At 39.9% G+C, this 21,326-nt stretch overlaps 1 protein-coding gene across 5 annotated transcripts in view; it reads right to left on the bottom strand.

The window, feature by feature from the left end:
* Positions 1 to 20,648, bottom strand: part of ZDHHC20 (zinc finger DHHC-type containing 20) — a 48,521-nt gene extending 27,873 nt beyond the window's left edge. For 3 of the 5 annotated variants that reach the window (XM_029936965.1, XM_029936966.1, XM_029936967.1), the window contains exons 1-5: positions 20,622 to 20,648; positions 16,071 to 16,174; positions 10,198 to 10,318; positions 2,476 to 2,545; positions 893 to 925 (exon numbers count right to left, since the gene is read on the bottom strand). In XM_029936965.1, coding sequence (XP_029792825.1) covers positions 893 to 925; positions 2,476 to 2,545; positions 10,198 to 10,318; positions 16,071 to 16,130 — 284 coding nt within the window. In that variant the 5' untranslated portion in view covers positions 16,131 to 16,174; positions 20,622 to 20,648. Of the gene's footprint in view, positions 1 to 892; positions 926 to 2,475; positions 2,546 to 10,197; positions 10,319 to 16,070; positions 16,175 to 16,729; positions 16,827 to 20,621 lie in introns of those variants that run through there. The other 2 variants (XM_029936964.1, XM_029936963.1) reach the window with 2 other exon arrangements.
* Positions 20,649 to 21,326: the final 678 nt, after the last annotated feature.

Genomic DNA, 21,326 nt, shown 5'->3' with positions numbered 1-21,326 from the left:
CTCTAGAGGCTGGGTGCACAGCCCTGTGAACGGACTTTACATTGCTGAACTGCACACTGAGAAATGGGTAAGATGGTAAGTTTTATGTTATTTATTAAACCATAATAAAAACAACAATAATACATATGACAGATAAAAACCTTAATCGTCATAACTTGGAAATGAGCCATTTGGGAAGTAGGGAGCAGTGTCTTAATTGTGGATGTGTGTTTTTAATAAATTCTATGAGGAATTCGGAACTTATGTTTTAAAATTTTATTTTATTTTATTATTTGAGAGAGAGTGAGCGAGACGGAGAATGGCAAGACGGGGAGAGGGAGAAAGAATCTTGGGCAGCCTCCAAGCTCAGTGCAGGGCCCAACATGGGCATGACCTGAGCAGAAATCAAGAGTCAGACACTTCGACTGAGCTACACAGGTGTCCCAGGGAATTCTGAATTTTGATGTTAATTCTTTTTTTTAATTTAATGTATTTATTTTGAGAGAGTGAGAGCACACGCAGGTGAGGGGCAGAGAGATGGGGAGAGAAGAATCCCAAGCAGGGTCCGTGCTGTCAGTGTGGAGCCCAGTGTGGGGCTAGAGCCCGCAAACTGCAGATCATGATCTGAGCTGAAATCAAGAGTTGGATACTTAAAACTCAGCCACCCAGGTGCCCCAATGTCAATTCTTAATATATACTTACTTGGGTGAATAACATCAAAATATTAAAGGAGTACATTTGATATAAACACGTACACATATATGTATATGCATGTAAATATGACATCAATCTTGATATCTACGAGTAATGAAACGGATGTTCAAAATTTAGGAATGCTGAGGTAAATTACTCTCAACTCTCTCCTTCCCACCTCTCCACCCGCAATGAGACTTCCTCTATTTCTTATACATACCAAGGACAGTGATGATCCATCTTAAGAATACATCTAAAAAACAAAGAAGCATAAGAAAATCCTTATAAAAATTCCCCTAATGCTAACTGCTCATAATTTTTTCTTCCTTTGGCTTAAATGTTTACTTTTACAAATAACATCTTACAAAAACCAACCTAGAGAACACTAGGTTAGAAAAAATTTCTGATATTTCCACAAGTACTTTTACTGATGAGAAATAATGATTTTTAATACTGGGAATTCAGTTGAGCACAGTCAACTGCCTTGAACTACATCAAATGACATTTTAATACACTGATATGGTATATATAACACTAGGTAAATTAGATAGGTCCAGCTTACAGATTAGCTGAGAGAGACAAAATGAAATACAGAAATCCCAATGCTATTTTAACCACATGCAAGACATAAAAATAAAACTTTAGGAGCAAGTATATTAAGATATTAATAATGATGGGCTTGTATATGGTTATTTTTTCCACATAATTCACAAAATTGTATCCCATGGATAAGCACTACTGTGCTATTTATCTATAATGTGCTATATATAAATAAGATATAGATATATCTATCGATATATATATGTAAGACAGCTTTTCTACACCCCTCAAAAGGTGCCTCCCCACCAATAATACGTAATCTAGATTTGTATAAAGTTAGCCCACAAAGCATCTCAAATACCACAGTCTCCCCAATCTACAGTCACTTCTCCTGGTTTCGGCTACCAGCAGTCCCCCACGGTCTCGGAGCAGATGATCCTCCCTGACACATCATCATCAGGTCAGTGGTGGCCTAACGCTACGTCACATTAGCTGTGTCATTCACCTCCCTCCGTCTCATCCCAGTAAGGGTGGGTATATGATAAGACATTGAGAGAGTTCACATTCACATAACCTTATTGCAGTATATTGTTGTAACGGATCTATTTTACTATTAGCTACTGTTGTTAATTTCTTACTGTGCATAATTTAGAAGTTAAATTTTATCCTAGGTATGTATGTATTGGAAAAAACATAGTATATACATAATTTCAGGCATTCACTGGTGACCTTGCAACATATCCCCAGACAGGTAAGAGGGGACTGTGGTAACCTAAGAAATGAATAAACTAATACCCAGAATGTCGACACACTATCTTCTCAAAAGTGCACACAAAATAAAATCTTTCAAATTTTTCTGGGAACGATGACACAGACAATAATTGAAAACAATATTTTTCTGGTTTGTTAGGTTTCAATATTAACAAGAGAAACAAGAAAATTGTCATGATAGTCTTTTTAATCCAGGAGATAAAGTTATCTTTCTCAAAGGGGTTATTACTTGCTTATCAATGTTATACTAAGTGTAAGCACAGAAAGTATATTTTAAAAAATCCTACCAACTAGTATAGGAACCAAGATTACTTCAGAGTCTATTCTGGCTTACATGAATATTTCTGTTAGCCCAGCACACATAGCAAATCATTGGAGAGGATGAAGTGCTTTTGCTAAGTATAAAGCATATAAAATATTCCATCCCCTTCTATTCTCCTGTCACCAATTTGCAGTGCTCGGGTCAAATGAAAACAAACGAGTAATACTTACATGTCACATGCTGAGCAGTGATGTGCCCGGTCAGGTTTAATCAACTGACATCTTTCACAATATCTGATGGCTAATTCAAGAATTAAAAGGAAATTGATAAAGGATGTACAAGCTTAATTTGACTATAACATTTACTTCCATTCTTTTACAAATAACTCTGTGAAACTGACAACTAATAATTTAAAATTTTTTTAATGTTTATTTATTTTTTGAGAAAGAAAGAGAGAGCAAGCCAGGGAGAGGCAGAGAGAGAAGGGGAGAGAAATCTCAAGTAGGCTCCACCCGATGCAGAGCTCAACTCTCAAACTGTGAGATCATGACCTGACCCCAAACTAAGTCAGATGTTCAACCCCCTGGGCCACCCAGGCGCCCCTCAAAGGCTACCGTTTAAAACCATTATTATGGATGAACAGAGACAGTAATATTCCAGTTAGATGCTAACTGTTCTCTGTATGACGGCCTCTAAAGCAAACAAACTGCACTGATCCGGCAACAAGGCAAATGACTAAAGGTCTCTCAGGACAATGAAACTTTTACAGGTGAGAGCAATTAGATGGTAAAGACTCTACTTGATATTCTACGTGCGTGGGCTTCTTCGGGGGTATGTGCCTGGTCTAAAAGCCGCTTTCTCGCCTTCTCTGGGAGTAGGTTCAGATCCCCATCCCCGCTTCTAGCTCAAACTCGCTCTCCCCTGGATTGAGCAGAGCCTAGAGCGGGTGGTGTTCTGCCATGTGAACTGGATAAAAAATGAAAACTCACTTGGAGGCAGATGGTGTTACCAATGAAACAGATACACAGGAACGAGAGGAAACAAGCCCCACGGAGTCCCAGTGTGGGCTCTCCATTCTCTGCTAGTCCTGCCCTAACCACACAGGAAACACTCACCAATTCTTGATGCCATTTCATACTTTTTGGTAGTTTCTTGGGGTGTTTAAAGAGAGTTAAAAGTCTAAGTTGCTGCCTGTGACTTGTGATCCTATTTATTTGAACCTACTTTGCGTGCTCTTACTGTTTGTTTCCTAGCACAGAAAATAGGTTCAAATAAAAATTTAAATTAATGATACCCTCAAAAAAATGCATGAAGGCGGTCAAGTGTTATAATCTTCTTGGAAGGAAATCTGAGAATATCTATAAACACTTAAGATGTATATGTTCTCTGACCCAGGATTTCTATTTCTAGAAAATTCTATAGACATGCTCACTATTGGTACTGATTTCAATAATAAAATATTCTGAATTACTAAATTATGTAAATAGTTAAGCATTTTATGATATATTCATGTGGTAAAATACTATGCAGACTTTAACAAGAATTTTCCATATAAAATACACATGTATCCTAAACTGGAAAATGCAAGTAAAGCAGATGAAAAAAAGAAAATTACAGAAGAGTTTGACTATGTAGCATGTTTCACATCTCTAAGGGAAATATAAGCATATATATTTCTTCTCTTCACATATCCCAACAAAATGTATCCACCCTCCAGATGTGAATTAGCATGTAAGAGAGACAAAGTGTTAGTTTGAAGCAATGTTATACTTGCTAACAGGCACTATCCAGGTGACTGAATTTATATTGGTTAACATCCATCCACTCTAGTTGTTGAAATACATTTATTGGGGGCACCTGGGTGGCTCAGTTGGTTAAGCCTCCAACTTCAGCTTGGGTCAGATCTCACGTTCGTGGGTTCGAGCCCCGCGTCGGGCTCTGTGCTGACAGCTAGCTCAGAGCCTGGAGCCTGCTTCCGGTTCTGTGTCTCCCTCTCTCTCTGACCCACCCCCTCTCATGCTCTGTCTCTCTCTGCATCAAAAATAAATAAAGCATTAAAAAAAAATACATTTATTGTATATAAGTTCTGCAATATTCTGCCAAGCATAAAATATTTCTGCAAGGATATACGGGGTCACCTTGGGAACAGTGCCACCAGGGTGAAAGGTAAGCTCCATTTTCATTTGGTGGCCTAAAATCCTTTTTAAATCACGGGCATGTATTACATTTATAATTTCAACAGAAGTGTCTCTAAGATGAAGGGGATTATAAACGAATGAATCATGTGATACTCAGGCCCTTCCAGAGCCACCTCACCAGGGCTTGGAGACCAGGGAGGCAAAACCAGACAATGTAGAAAAAGTAAAGCTTGAGGACCATAGAAATCTCCTAGCTGATCTCTCCATTCAACAGATGAAAAACACCCCAAAACCAAGAGAGAAAGCAACTTGTCCAGGGATACATACAGCTGAGTTAGTGGTAAGACGAAGATCACGAGGATCTCATTTTCTTTTTCCTCTGCACTTCCACTCAAGATTCTGAGATGGTTATTTGGCTCTGAGATTAAACTAAACTGAATAGACTTTTTTTTTTTAAGTTTTTATTTATTTATTTTGAGACAGAGACAGTGTGAGTGGGAGAAGTGCAGAGAGAGAGGAAAAGAGAGAGAATCCCAAGCAAGCTCTACACTGTCAGCACAGAGCCCGGTGTGGGGCCTGAACTCATGCAATCATGAGATCATGACCTGAGCCGAAACCGAGAGTCAGATGTTTAACTGACTGAGGGACCCAGGCGCCTCTGAACAAACATTTGAAGAAGACTTTTGAAGGATCTTGATGACCAAGTAGATAGAAGACCTGAGTAAGAAGCAATCAGGGAACTGCAGTTTCTGGTCTAGGGCACCTAGATGAACGATGCTGTCAACCACAACAATAAGCTCAGGTTGGGGGCAGGGGGGGCCAGGCAGGTAGAGTAGGGTAGGGTGTTTTTCATTTATTCATTTTCTCATTCAATCACGTAACAAGTACTATATTTAGAGAGTTTCTATCATGTGACCACTATTGCTTGATGGTATTAAATTCTGAACTGGTGAACTCAGTTTTGTCTGGGTTTGCAGGTTTGGATAACAGGTCCCTCAAGGACAGCTATCCCAGGGGAAGCCTGGGAAGATGATGCAGTAGGAGGACCCCAACCTCACCTCACCCCACGGATACCCATAGGTAACAGACACGTTCATGCAAGAAACCCAGAAAAGGAACCAAGCGGGAGCTGCTGAATTGGAAGGTGCATGCTGAGAAGAGTGATGAAGCCTTAATAATGGTTACTGGGGCGGGGCAGGGAAACCCCAGGAAGAGTGCCGCGCCCTGGTGTAGCACAGCGGACGGTACCCCTTGGTAGACAAGCAATCCTCGTGTGTCGCTGCAGCTCTGCCATTTTCCTGACACACAAGGAAGGGTTTGGAATGCAAGGGTGTGCCAGTGTGACAGCGCCCTTGAGTCTGCTCTAATTCATATTCAGAAACGTGAACTCATTCCTGAAAACTATTAAAGAAAAAAAATGGAGACATATAAACTAATAATCATAATTTCATAGTGTCAGAATTCCAGAATTGAAAACAAAAGTTGAAGGAACAGAAGGAAAAGAATTGGAGCAAGGCACCCTTGTGAAGTAGAAATAGAAAAATAAGGGGCACCTGGGTGGCTCAGTTGGTTAAGTATCTGACCCCTGAATCTGGCTCAGGTCATGATCCCAGGGTCGTGGGATCAAGTTCTGTATTGGGCTCTGCACTGAGCATGGATCCTGCTTAGATAAGATTCTCTCTCTCTCTCCGCCCCCCCATCCCCCTGCTGTGTACTATCTAAAAAAAAAAAAACTTAAATTAAAGAAAAAGAAATTTAGATGAATAATTATTCAAGGATGCAGAACAGAACTAGAACACAAAAGCAGAAAGAAGAAAGCTTTTTAAGAAGTCATAGCAGCAAAAGCCACTGAACTCAGGTAGGGAGAATGGAAGCCAGCTGTCTGGAATTACATAGGAAGGAAAACAGGCCCTGGGTACAGACAGCTTACAAGAGGATCTAACTCAAAGGGAAGAGAAAATATAATGCTGGTTAGAATAGCATCAGGACCAAATTCTTGTTGTTACTATTGGTTTAAGTTTGTTTTGAGAGAGAGACTATGTAATCCAGGGAGGGGTACGGGGGGAGGGGGAGAGAGAATCTCAAACAGCCTCTATGCTGTCAGCACAGAGCCTGATGTGGGGCTTGAACACATGAACTGTAAGACCATGACCTGAGCCAAAGTCAAGAGTTGGATGCGTAACCAACTGAGCCACCCAGATACCCCAAAATTGTTGTTTCTAAGGAAGATATACTTTGGTGCATACCTGAAAGCAGAAGGAATAAGTTGGTTGCAATTTATTAACTGGAGAAGCAAGAATTTTAGGAGCAAACTGGGGGAGAAGAGAAGAAAAAGGCCAGCAATCTCCATGCAAATATAAGAAAGGACGAGGAGCACCTGGCTGGCTCAGTTGGTGAAGCGTCGGACTTGATTTCGGCTCAGGTCATGATCTCACGGTTCGTGCGAACAGCGCAAAGCCTGCTTGGGATTCTTTCTCTCCCTCTCTGCCCCCTACCTCCCTTTTCTCTCTCAAAATATGTAAAACCAAGGCAGAGACCAAGAGGAAACTGATGAATTCTGGCAAAGCTAGTCTGTAAAGGTGCTGGTGGCTCACTGTCCTGGGAGCCACAGGGACCTGTCGCCAGGCAGCTGTGATGCCAGCTCTCCCCTAACCAGTCTGTGACTCTGGGTCAGGTACTCACCATCTAGGAGCCTCAATTTCCTCTTCTGTAAGTGCAAATAATACCGGGGGAAAGGATGATTGACCAGCTTAAATATAAGTCTTTCAGAACATGTCAGATTCTCAATAAAGCAGGTGCCATTACCAGGATAATAAAAATGATCATTTCTGATAAAACAGAAATTCAGACTGTGACGGGAAAAACCAGTGAAGGAGAGAAAACTAGGTAGATTAAATAGTGCACACGTGGTGCTGGCTCCGGCAGCACAGTACTAGAATGACAGAGAACACTAGCCAAGGGGGAGGAAGAGATTCAGGAGTAGATTCATTCAGCGAACACTGACTGTGGGCCTGTTTAAGGAGACACCTTGTTAGGGACCACGGGAGAAATTCCTGACTGCCAGCGTCTGAGAATGAGGCGGGGGGTGAGATACACAGAAATAACTGTGATGCAGTGATCTGTGATCGACAAGGTAAGAATCTGAGAAGTTCCAGGAAGACTTTTAAAAATCACTTCTTGTTCAAGTGAACAGAAATTGATGAAAAGAAGTAGAATTAAAACTTTAAATTGGATTTAAAGAGGAAAAAATAATCGTCCCAGGCAGAGGAAGGTGGGGAAAGACAGTGTTTTAGCAGAGTTGATGCAGGGAACAGTGGAAACAAAGGTAGAGAGAGACAGTGTGGACTGTGGAGAGAGCGTTAGAAAGAGTCAATTTTGTTTATTTGAAGAGATAATAATACGTCCACATGGTTCAAAAAGACCAAAAGCAAGTGAGTGGAGAGCCCCCTTCTACCCTGAGCTCCTTCCTGTGGAGGTGGCTCCATCACTTCACTCAACTCTGGTCTATGAAGGGTCCGCTCCCTAGAATACGTGTTTCTGTAGTTCTGGCTCTTAAAGAACAAATGGCTGTGACTTCTACAATAAGAGAAGGGAATAAAATCCCCCGAAGTTTGGAATTCTAAGCAGCAGAAATGCAGTGTAAAATGGTGCTAAAAAGCAAGGACTCTGCCTGCCATCATAAGGTAGGCAAGCCGTAGATCCCAGATCGGATCACTCAGGGACATTGGGGCACTCACTGTGCCTCATTTCTTCATTTCTAAGCTGAGGACAAGTGCAGCACCCACCTGAGAGGTGTCCCAAGGACTAAACAATCACCAGTAAAGTGTGTAGCATAATTCTGGTGTAACATGGAATAGATGAAGGGTATTATTCAGATCAGAGGAAAGCCATTATAATTCATGAAAAATAATAAAGCTTCAAGGGTAAAGATTTTACATCAGTGGCTGTTAACTCTTTAAGACACATGTACTGCTCTGAAAATCAGATGACCTTGCTATGAATGTACTACTCGGAAAGCTAGCTGTACTCACACCTTTGCATATTACCTCAGAATTCATAAATTCTTCAAAATCTTTGACTCTAGGTTAAGAACATCTAATCTACAGAACTAGAAGTACAAACAATTATTGTAAACCACACTTTTCATAACTGAATATAACAAAGATTATTTTACATTAGCTATTGTATACTAAGATCTACACTAAACGCACGTCATTTACGTGTCTCCCTTAATATTTCCACTAACCCAAAGACGTAGATATTTTTATCCTCATTTTAATATAAGAAAACAATCACTTAGAAAGTCAGTATCTCTCACTACACTACACTAGTAATAGAAAAGCTGAGGTCTGATTTGATATTCATGTTTTCATTTTGTATGGCAATATATTAGTCATGCAAAAATGAATAGTATTAAATGCATGAAAAATTTTAAAAACAAATACCCCCTCCTAAAATCCTGTACAAACTTGTTATTTCCTTAGTCACAACTTCTACATAACTCTACAAAGGTATAGCTTCCCTTGGAGTTCAGCAGCATAGTGGGTTCTAGAGCCAGAGCACCTCGATTTTATTCGTTTTTCACATAGTATTTTTATAACCTTGAACAACTTATAAACCTGTGTCTCAGTTTCCTCCTCTGTAAAATGAAGACAACAGTATCTACTTCACAGGGCTATTGTGAAGTTTAAATGAGTATGTATATAGCACTCAGAACTGAGTAATTCTTAGCTATTATATTATCTGCTAGTTGAACAAACTTAGGAGGTATATAATACATCACGAAAAACAATTTCCTATACTTATGTGACCACACTGGTCACTCATAAATTAATCCCTATTGTAAGACTCTCCCCTGAGAAAAGAAAGGTGTTGGAGGACTCACCCATCTCAATGTTGGAAGTGACAAAGTGGAACCGCAATGGCTTTGGAATCAGAAAAACTGGAGTTCAAATTCTGGCTCTCTGGGACACCTGGGTGGCTCAGTCGGTTAAGTATCAGACTTCAGCTTAGATCATGATCTCACGATTCGTAAATTTGAGCCCCACATCGGCTCTGTGCTAACAGCTCAGAGCCTGGAGCCTGCTTCGGATTCTGTGTCTCCCTATCTCTCTGCCTCTCCCCTGCTCATGTTCTCTCAAAAATAAACATTAAAAAAATTTTTTTAAAGTCTGGCTCTCTAAATATTAGTTTTAAAAATTGAACAGGGGACACCCAGGGGGCTCAGTCAGTTGAGCGTCCAACTTCGGCTCAGGTCAAACTCATGGTGAATGTGAGCCCCACACTGGGCGCTCTGCTGTCAGCACAGAGCCAGCTTCAGATCCTCTGTCTTCCTTTCTCTCTGCCCCTCCCCAAACCTCAAAAATAAACAAACATTAAAAAAAAACCCTTGAACAGGCTTCTTCCCTTTTGTGTCTTTTATTCCTCTCCATTCTAAGTTAGCACATTTTTGATTTTAAAAAAATTACTCTTGTGATGACACACAATATTCAAATTCAAACCAGAATTTCCAAAAGATGGTGTGCTAAGAATAACAAGTGAAACTTTCAGCCATGATGTTGAGTTGGGGGGAAAAATGCATAGAGGCTCATATTGAGCCCCTTAAAAAATCTATATCAACATATGTACATATATGGACGTATATCTGAGATACCTCAGAAGATACAGAACACAGGAAATCTTGTTCTTGAAGACATCATCTGCAGCAATCACAGTACCCGCTTAATAGTCAAATCATGCAGGTATATCTTAGCAGGATTAACCATACTTTAAAAACTCCTTGGAAAGGAAAACATTAAGACTGGTGTTTCTTACTCCTTGAGGCTGATGTGGTGTAGACAGGTAAGTCCCTGGCGGCTCTTCTCAAAATTTCTTGTTGTCTTTCTTGGCTGAATTCCTTTTCATAACGTTCCTTTTCAGAATTGGACAAGTAGAACTATAAAAGGAGAAATAACTATTAATTCTTTTTAAGCCCATGATCATGAACCATCACAGTCAGAAAAAGAAAGTTTTATCCAGAACAAACAAAAGACATTTTCTTCCACGAAGGCAAAATCTGTTTTCAAATTTAAGAAGCTAAATCAAGTACATTTTAACAAAACTATATATCTTTGACAGATTAAAAAATATCTGCCTTCTATTCTAATGATGAGAAAGAATATGAACTAGAAAATTCTGTATCTTTGCTTTTTACGGACAAAATTAAACGCTGCCCAACCAAAAAGGGTTAAATATATACTTTCTATTAGTAAAAACTTTGGTGTTTGAAAATTAGTGTCAAGAAATTTTTAATTATGGAAGGATGTCCAAAGATTCACTTGCTTTGGGGGGAAAAGGTTAAATCACAGGCATGGGGTCCAACTATTTTCTGGCCAAATAGCTCAGTGAGAATGAGTCCTTCTTTTACTACTTTGTTTTAGCTTTTACAGAGCTAACTGACAGGCGCACTCTCTGCAGAGTCACTAAGGACCGGCAAGGTGAGCACGGTCGCCTTTACTGAAGGAGCAACTCCTTATGGAGTTATTTCTGGTTTCCATCTCTCAAGTTTGTATTCCCTTGAGTGGCCAGCCTCCAGTTCACATCCTTAATCAGTATTTTCCCTACAAAGGACTTGTTTAGAGTTGCTCTTCTTGTCAGGGCATCCATCACAGCATGTCAAGGACCCTGAGTTTTATGCCTCTAACTTCATGCAAACAAACCCTTTCAGTGTCTATCAGTCTTTATTTTGCACGATTTCTTTTGAAACTAAAAATGGCTGAGACTTGCTCTTGATCATGTCATCTATTTTAAATATACTGTTTCTCAATTTTTCTCTTACAGGGTTTTGCTTGAATGAGTTTTATCTTTTTATATTCAAGTATTTTGATCTACCTGCTAACTCACTACCAAAACGCTCATACTCCGGGTGCCCCATCATCAGTAGTAACAGCACTAGCTGAGCGGCGCAGTTGGTCCTGTTACGAACAAGGCGACAGTTTGGCAGGTCAGGAGGAGTTCTGGGTTGAGGAACTTTCTAAGATTGCACAGTTATTGACAGAGCTGATGTTAAGACACAAGGCTTTTGAGTTTTATTCCAGTACGCTTCCGTCCATGCCACTAATGTAAAATAAATGTTTTTGATTTCCACAGACTGTTACTCTAACCTACCCAAACACCCCAGTTCAGGATGTGGAAGTCTATTTAGATGACCTTGCCTGGTCCCCACAATCAAGTCTTGATGGCACAAGAAATCCCCAAATGACTTACAAGGCATAAGGAGTAACGCAGACAAATAAAAAGGACAGAAAGTAGTCAGAAAAGATTCCCATGATCTTAACTTGGACTCTTGAGGTCACTTATCTAACCTCCCAGGCAGGTAGGAATTTTCAGAAAACGTTGGAGATCCACTCCTTCTTGAATCAGATACTGAAATACTTCCCTACTTTGCAAAATGGCCCATTCTCCTTTAAGAGAATTAGAACTTGTAACTTGTTTGAATTACAAGTTGTTCCCTGACATGATGTGTCTCTGCAGTGCTCAGAGTTGAGCATAAGAGTCATACGGTGTGATGATAAATATTTGGAAAGGAGCCATTCTAATAAAATTTTACAGTTTCCTTAAAAAACATGAACAGGCTTCCCTGGACTGTCCTATTTCTAGCCAGGCCTCGACATCATTACTCTTCCTTAATTAAGGGACTACTGTTATAAACTATAAAAAACTTAAACAAAATGAAAATCTCACGAGACACCAGAATTTTAGATGAGGAATGGAACAAAAAAAATTTTTTAATGAATTTGAGTTCTGAAATTATCATACATCTAGTTTTCATTAAAAACTGTGAATATAATTCAAACTATAAAATGCCATTATCTTAAGTTCAGTGTTCAGATGGTTCAAATACCAATTTAGAACAAGGCACTGCTCGGGGGTCCGGAATCCACAGATAAGTAACAATGTAGCCCTCGCCTCCAAAGTCCCACTGGAATGTCAACCGTGCCAATAAAGAAATCGGGGTTAAGAACCAGGGATGGTAAAAGCTCCCTTGCGGGGGAGGGGGGGGGGAAAGTGAACTGTCTGTGAAAGTTTCTTGGAAGAAGTGGTGCCCGTGCTGGGTTACGAGAGATAAACAGGGATCTTCTAGGAAAACCAGGAGGGAAAGAGAATCTTGGGAGGGGAGCAGCACACAGAAAGCACAGTGTGAATGCAGCATGGAACAGTCAGGGCAAAATATAACTTGGCTGCCGGGGTCCAGGAAGAGGCCGTCGGGGGTGAGCTCATGAAGGGTCCTGTGCACCATGCAGGCCGGCACTGCTTTCAGCCAGGAGCTGGCGGACAGCCTCTGCGGGGTCATCAGTGATGGGGCCATGTTTTCTTTTTAGAGAGAGAACACTCAGTGACAGAAAGAGGAAGCTCAGGGACCGAAGATGCCTGCCAGCTCTTCAGATGCTGCCTTCTCCTCACCACTCACTCATTCACGTAGTTAGCAATCTGCCCATTACAGATGAGGTCCGATTCTGGGCAAAGGGGATAAAGCAATAAACAACAAAGATTCTTCCTTTGAAAAGCTAATACTTCAGTGAAAGAGGTACTGGTACTTACTTACAAAGGTCTCAGTTTAAGTGCCACCCCACTGAGGGCTCCCTGACCACACTCTGCCCCCCAGGAGCTCTCATCGCGATGCTTTACTGCATCTTCATGTTCTTATTCTAGAATTATGTGAATTTATCACAGTTCTAATGTTTTGTTACCCACCTGTCTCTCCTTTTAAACTGTAAGGACCATGTCTGTCTTGCTCTTTTAATTCCCAGAGCCCAGCACAGTCGGTAAAAAGTGGGTGCGAAGTACTTGCTGTCAAAGAATGAAACACACCCTGGGCGCCTGGGTGGCTCAGTTGGTTGAATGCCTGATTTCAGTACAGGTCATGATCTCCCAGTCTGTGAGCTCAAGCCCTGCATCAGGCTTGCTGCTGTCAGCGCAGAGCCTGCTTCGGATTCTCTCTCCTCCCAGCCTGTGCACACATGTGCTCTCTCTCTCTCAAAAATAAAACCATTTTAAAAAAAAGAAAAGAAAAAAATGCCCATATTTATAACCTAACTTCCCTAAAAATGTAGAGTTTTTGCTTTTTAGGTTCAAACAATTTCCCCAGGTCTGCTTCCCAAGTATTTGTCTAGCCTCTCAGCTCACGGACACGGCCTTCAGGAGCTTCAGGGGCTGCCTCAGCGCCCTGCAGTCACCGCAAGGAGCCAGCTCGGCCAGCTGCTCCCGAACCACAGCCCCAGCAACTTCTTGGCTGGCAATGCAGCTGAACTCAGCCGGCCCTTGATGACTGCATAATTACCTCGCTCAATAGTGAACACCTACTATGTGCTGAGCAGTGGGGAGATGGAGATAGTGCGGGACACCATAAAAATGACCTCTGCCCTCAAAGAACTGGCAGTAAAGTGGTGCAGACGAGTCAGGAGGCAGTTGTGAAGCCGGATGGTAAGTTCTCTGAGGGGGAAGGGGGTCCTCTCCGGCAGGGCTGCTGGGCACAGGCCTGGGGCGTCAGTCCAACTTCTCGGAACAGGGGAGCGTGAGGAATGGGAGTGGGTGTCCAGGCTTAAGCCCTGGGCTGAATGCTAAATGGATGCAATATGACAAAACAACAACCAAAATAAGTAAATAACATTTAAATGGCACTTATCATGTACTACTGTGTATTCGTCTGAGCCCTTCACAGACACTATTAACCATATACTATTACTATAAACACTACCAACCACACATATTATTAACTTACTTGGCGTTTGCAACAATCCCACAAGGCACGTATGACCACCCTCCTCATTCCATGGGGCGGGGGGAGGGCCACACACACAGCCGTTGCAAGCTTCCAGTGCCACGCAGCCAGAAGTAGTAGAGGCAAGAGGTGTTGAACCTGGGCGGTCTGGAGCCAGAGTCTGAGTCCTTCACCTCTACACTGTACTGCTTCTCAGAAGTCTTACCAACTGTTTTTCTTATTCTATTTTTTCTTTCCTATAGTGAGAACTATCTACTTCTGCACAGGCTATATTTTCAATGGCCGTCACTAGCATTAAGTGATCAAGTAAAATTACTTCCTTTTCAACTCAGAACTTAAGATGTGGATGGCAGTTTGTAACGTAACTTTAAGAGTTAACTAATTACTACCAAATGTCTGAAGAATATATTTGAAGAAACACTAAGTTTGATTGATGATTTCACTACCCCTTAGAACAAAAGCACCCAATAGAAATACAAGGGCAAAACCTGTTTAGCCTTTTCTTAATGCTGAATGACACACAAGTGATCCAGCAGTTCTAGTCCTAGGCATCTACCCAAAAGAACGATACATGTAGGTTTGTAAATATGCATGTATGTGTATATAACATGTATATGCAGTAAACTGTTTATAGCAGCCCTATTTTCAAAAGCCTTAAACTGGAAGCCACCCAAATGCCCTTGTCCACAGACAGCAGACCAGCTAAATACTGTTATTTACCACAACTGAATACTAAAAAATGAGAATGAATGCTTCACAACTATATGCAACAACACAGACGAATCTCACAAACAGCGTGTTACTGAGAGGAGCCAGACACACAGACACACAGAGTGTATGGTTCCATTTACGGAAAGTGCACAACCAGGCAGAACAAACCGATGCCAATGGGGGGCAGGAGAGTGGTTTGCGTGAAGTGGGTGAGCGGAAGGCAGCACGGGAGGCTTACGAGATGCTGGTGATGTTCTGCTTCTTTGACTGGGTGGTGGTAACTACAGGGTGTTGGGTGTGTGAAGATTCTGCAACTGTACACTTATGGATATACTTTTCTGTATATATGTTCTATAAAGAGTTAAATGAAAGTTGATATCATTTTTAAACATGGTCTGTAAGTTTTAAACGCTGTGATATGAGGGGAAATAATTATCATCATCGCCTAATATCTGACTGCCAACCATGTGGCAGGTACTATGTCAAAAGTTTTATGTGAATGAATCTCCTTTAATCCTCACAAACAGCTTATGGAAATGGGCACTATCCATTAGTTCCATTTTCCAGTGAGGAAACTGAGGCTCAGAGACTTTAAGTAATATGTTAGAGCAGAAAATGACATTCAGGTAATCTTAACGCCAGAGAGTAGATTCTTCGCCATCTAACTCTGCCAAATTTCAGTCAGCTATGTCAAGGCAAGAGAAGCATACTAGTCTTAAAACTTATTCTACATAAATATTTACTCACATTATTTTCCCAATGGAACCTCAAATTAGAAGAAATGCTAGCCATACTAAGGTATAACAAACAATAGCCTGCACAAGTTGTTTCCCACAATCAAAGCTTTCTTTAGTTGCAGCATATGAGAAAATATGTTAAGGTGTCTAAAAATACACTCTACTCCTCTAAATTAGTTCTGTCCCTTAAGATTTTTTACTCCAATTAAAAAAAAAAGTATGTCTTTAAGAAAATACAACATGGCAGAAAAGTACCAGTATAAGTAAACTTCAGCACTATTATCGATCTTAGTGTGCTCAGCGGGTTGTATCTGAGACCAGGCTGACGACTCACATTCACAATGTGGAGTCACCAAGCAAAGTTCATGAACAGAAACAGAACAAATGCATTATGTAATAAAGTTTTAACGAAGGTAACACAGGGAAAATAATTCAATAATTAGCTACAGCATTTGGCAATTTACCAACATTAAATTTACCTCTTTGGAGGGGGAAGCGGGAGATGTGAAAATTGTCATCCAATAGGACCATACAAACATAACAAAGAACAGATGGAAAGCCACAAGGTAAACAACGGCCTTTCCTGGTAAATAAAAACAAATAACATTTCATTGAATCCAGGTGAAAACAGGAAGAAGCATTACATTAAAACAATATTTAGGGTCACTAGGCTTAATCCAATAAATACCTTAATTAAAATCTACTGAAGACAAATGTAAACTCCATTATATGCACGATGTAATATTAGGGTTATCAGCCTCATTTTTAAGTAGACTGCAGACTGAGATGAGATTTGATTTTATTAAAATGATTCAGGTTTAAGTTGAAACACCTTCTTCACTCGTCTTCCAAGCTTTCTAAAAGTTTATCTAAAAGTTACATTGTAAATGATTTAAAAATTATTTAAGACTGAATCCATCACTATGAACATGAAATCTAAGGAACTATAAACTGAAAGTAATACAGGAAGTTCCCATCACAGTGAAAGTTCCTAGGCTGTCCAGAAGAGTGATGCTGTTCACTCTCCTCTCAACACAGGGTACCCAACATTTTCAGCCACTTAAAACTCCTGCTTTAAGTGTTTCCCAAGTAGATTCATGTATTATTCTAACATCCTTATTTCCAAATATTAACTCACAGATAAAATTCAGAGATTTTTGTTGTGTTCTGCAGTAGGACTGGTTTCCATAGGTAGCAGATTATCTACCAGGGGCTTAACCTCTTGTTCCATTTGGAAGTGGCACCACAAACCCATTGAACAAAACAAAATAGACACAAGCATAAAAGTCTGCAATTCTACTCATTTTTAAAGTTCAGATCAAATATTACTTTTTCCATATAAGCCTTCTCCATGACTTTTAGAATTCATTACCTCTTTATACTATACTCCCCTCCAAATCTGCTCGGACTTCAATTAAAGCACTTAATTTGTTTCGTTAAAGTTAGCTGCTTAATACTGATGATCTAATACATGCAAAACATTTAAAACCATGCTTGGCACATAACTAATCTTTAAAAAATACTGGCTATTTTTTTAAGTAATCTCTACACCCAACGTAGGGCTAGAGCTACAGCCTCAAGATCAAGAGTTGTATGTTCTACTGAGCTAGCCGGCCAGGTGCCCCAATACTGGCTATTATCATTATTACTATCCAAGAATCTTAATGTCCTCTCAAAATTTGGTTCTTTTTGCATGTTCCCTATTTCAGTGTTTCCCAAGTTTAAGAAATGATAAAAGTTTTCACTGCAGTGAAATGGGAAACATTAAGAAGAAGAATGTAGTGAAGTTTTTTATAAAGCTAACATGTATTGAATTCAAAGTACCTTTCTTCCCTTGGTTGAGGTTATTTTTTCTCTCACTTTTGGTTTAAAAAATGTTCTTTAAAAAAAAATTAACAACTGTTGGACAGCCTTTGCTTTTGCAATTATAATGGTGCATGTGTGGCTGGGAGAGCAGAGCCACCAGTCCCAGAGTAACCTGGCCCAGGAAGCCAGGACCCAGGACTCCTCACATCACACGGCTAATGAGCACAAAGCACTTCAAATTCCAGTCCCTAAAATCTCTTTCAGAGAAATCTCTCTCGTTATTTTCACTCTCAGTGTAACAGCTCATAACCTGCTGGCTTATCTCATTTGGTTCACTGCAAAAACTAACAGCCTCCATGCCTCCAGCCCATCTCAACAGCCGGTGTAAGAAGTGCTGTTCATTGTATCGCCTTGGCTGTGCCTCTGCTGGGAAGTAATCCCACCTGCATGACTGATGGATGCACTGATGGAACCACTGGGACTTCTTAGTAACCACATTTGACCAGAGCGACTCAAGTCACCAAGTCCACATACTGACAGCCTACCTGAAGGCACATAATGTGTACCTTGTTTCTAACCCTCCCTATAGTCCATATACCTTACAGAATGTAAGGTATTCTGTCAGTTTACAGATGTGAGCCTGAGGCTCAGAGAACTTAATGTCTTGCTCAATGTCACTTAGTAAATGATAAAGCCAGAATTCAAACCCATATCTGCTTGATAAAAAACCAAGGTTCTTTCCATTATGTCACACCTAGAAGTGTATTTTCCTTCACTTTACCCATCTTAGTCACATTCCATTTCAGAGCCAACATCTGAGGCCCAGATGAAATCCTTCCCACAACTTCTATCTATCTTCAAATTTGCTTTTGTTTCAATGTCCACTAAAACTGATTGTCATCCTTAATGAAAATTCTGGTTTCTCAAAATCTCTGCTCCCTTCAGGTTGAACCCCATGGTCTACCTAATGGATTCATTATTATTCCTCCATTTGATTTTCCTTTGGAAAAGTATGCTAGAGCTCAGTCTCCTACTGTTACACGAACACTGAGCATTTACTTGATCTGCAATGTTAACTTCACTTAGCTCACTTCACCTATTTATATTTTTGCCTGGCCCCCATATTCAATCAAGTTTGTCAATCTTGATCTGTACACTACTGTACAGCTTTGAGACAAGTGGTAACCTTGAGGCACTTTAAACTTCTTAACCAGTTAGTTACGTACAACTAAAGTCAGCACATAAAACAATATACTATCAAAATATTTTCAAAGACATTTAACATATTTTTAGAGTATTTCTGCTCTCCACAAGAACAAAATGGTTTCCGCTTTTAAAAAAATCTTAACCCTCAATTAAAAAACCAAAATAACAAATCTCTTATCATAATGCCTGAAATAAGTACTTAACAAATGGAAATTATCACATTATAATGTAATGAAAGACATTTAAAAAAAATTTTTTTAGTGTTTTATTTATTTTTGATACAGAGAGAGACAGAGCATGAGAGGAAGAGGGGCAGAGAGAGAAGGAGATACAGAATCCGAAACAGGCTCCAGGCTCTGAGCTAGCTGTCAGCACACAGCCTGATGCGGGGCTTGAACCCACGAACATGAGATCTGACCTGAGCCGAAGTCGGAGGCTTAACCGACTGAGTCACCCAGGCGCCCCATTTTTTAAACATTTTTTAATGTTTATTTTTAATTCTGAGAGGGAGAGAGACACAGAACACAAGCCAGGGAGAGGCAGAGAGAGGGGGAGACACAGACTCTGAAGCAGCTCCATGCTCTGAGATGTCAGCACAGAGCCTGACATGGGGCTCGAACTCACGAACCATGAGATCATGACCTGAGCCAAAGCCGGACGCTTAACCGACTGAGCCACCCAGGTGCCCTGATGAAATACTGCTTTTAAATAAATTAGAATATGACTGTTAATAAGAAAACTTCTGGTCATATATATATGCTGTAAACCTTGGTTAGAAGTGACAAACTAAAATGTTAGTTAACTAAGCAAATTAAATCAAAGCAAAAAAAATCTATAAATGAAAAAGTGTGATTCAAAAATCACTTGTAAATGAATTTTAAAAAACAAACAAATAAGCAAAGAAAAAAATTCATCAAAACAATCTTTTAAAGACATGGGCAAAACAGACCCAAGAAATAATGAGAGAAGTTAGGTGTGCTTTTATAAATACTTCAGAAATTCTCTGCTTTCTGTATCTGTGCTATAAGTAGAAAAGAGTTTTGATTTAAAGGAAGAAAATCCATCCTACCAAGGGTAAGTCTATATTCCTCCTCAACCCTGGCTAGAACTGAGAAATTAGATTCAAAGGCAACTTGAGATTTACATGCTTAATGCCTATTTACAGTAAGAAAATATCTGTCAGTAATTTCTAACTGTTCAACTGTTTTTAGAAATCCTCTGGATTTTGTATCTCAAATCGAATTTTATTTTTGAAATTTGATATCAATAACTTAATTATTTTCTTTTATCCTGGTGAAATACTGAGCAATGAGTTTTCCTTCTAGGCATTATCTCATTGACTAGTTGTTACAAAAAGTTATTTTGTAAAATGTCTGTGAGCAGTAAAGTATTATTTCTAACATATTATCAAGAGAACCATCAATAAAATTTGGGCATTATGAAACAAAACCCCCTCCTCAGCCCTAGCTAGAACTGACAGTAAAAATCTTTGGGGGGTTCCTGGATGGCTCGGCTGGTTGGGTGCCCGACTCGTGATTTCGGTTCAGGTCATGATCTCAGGGTCCTGGAACTGGGCCCTGAGTCAGCTCCGTGCTGAGGGGGAGCCTGCTTGGGATTTTCTGCCTCGCTCTGCCCCTCCCCACTCGTGCTCTCTCGCTCTCTCTCTCTCTCTCTCTCTCTCTAAAATAAATAACTAAACATTAAAAATAAAGACAAGAAGAACTCTGAATTACTACTATCAAAAGTTCTGAAAAACACACAAAGCATAAACATGTACATAAATATTATCAAAGAAGCTTGTGTACTAGGTGTCTCACAAAATAACTGCTACTCCAGTTTATATAAACACTGCAAATGAAAAGATATTGAAGAGGAATAAACACAATACTATATCTCCTACTTAAACTTTAAAAACCTAGATTTTCTTTCTGAAAACAAAAACACATAGAGTCATCACTAAATAAAAGCATTAGGATACCGTAAGTATTCTACTTAAATTGAGACTTAAAGTGCCTTACCGTTTTCTTCATTTCCAGAGAGAGTAACTAGAATAGAACAAAAAGAGTGAATAAATAATATACTTTAAACATTTTGTACATAAATTTATTTCAGATTAACTATTCACTTTAATATCTTCTTCACAAACATAAAATTTAGTTATAATATGTAAACATGAGTGCAAATTCAAGACTGCACACTTTATTTATTATTTTTTTAAATGTAATTTACTGTCACATTGGCTAACATACAGTGTATACAGCATGCTCTTGGTTTTGGGGGTATATTCTCATGACTCATCGCTTACATAGAGCACCCAGTGCTCATCCCAACACGTGCCCTCCTCAGTGCCCATCACCCATTTCCCCCCTCCGCCCCCACTTCACCTCTCGGTTTTTTCTCTGTATTTAAGGGTCTCCCTCATGGTTTGTCTCCCTCCCTCTCTGTTTGTAACTATTTTCCCCCTTCCCCTCCCCCATGGTCTTCTGTTCAGCTTCTCAAGTTCCACATATGAGGAGACTGCACACTTTAAAAACACTAAAATGCTAAACATAAGATTTTTCTGTCTCATCAACCAATCACATTAAAAATCTTTTTCAGACTTTTGTTACTTTTAAGCCTATCAGTATGTTTATAGTTATGTTTTCTTTAGCGCTTCTCTTAATGCCACCTACAGAATGAACAGGACTCTGCTCTATGGGGCTCATATTCCTGTAAGCAGTCTG

This window comes from Suricata suricatta, chromosome 4 (genome assembly GCF_006229205.1).
Source record: "Suricata suricatta isolate VVHF042 chromosome 4, meerkat_22Aug2017_6uvM2_HiC, whole genome shotgun sequence".
Lineage (NCBI taxonomy): Eukaryota > Metazoa > Chordata > Mammalia > Carnivora > Herpestidae > Suricata > Suricata suricatta.
This window is presented reverse-complemented; position numbering and strand designations above follow the sequence as displayed.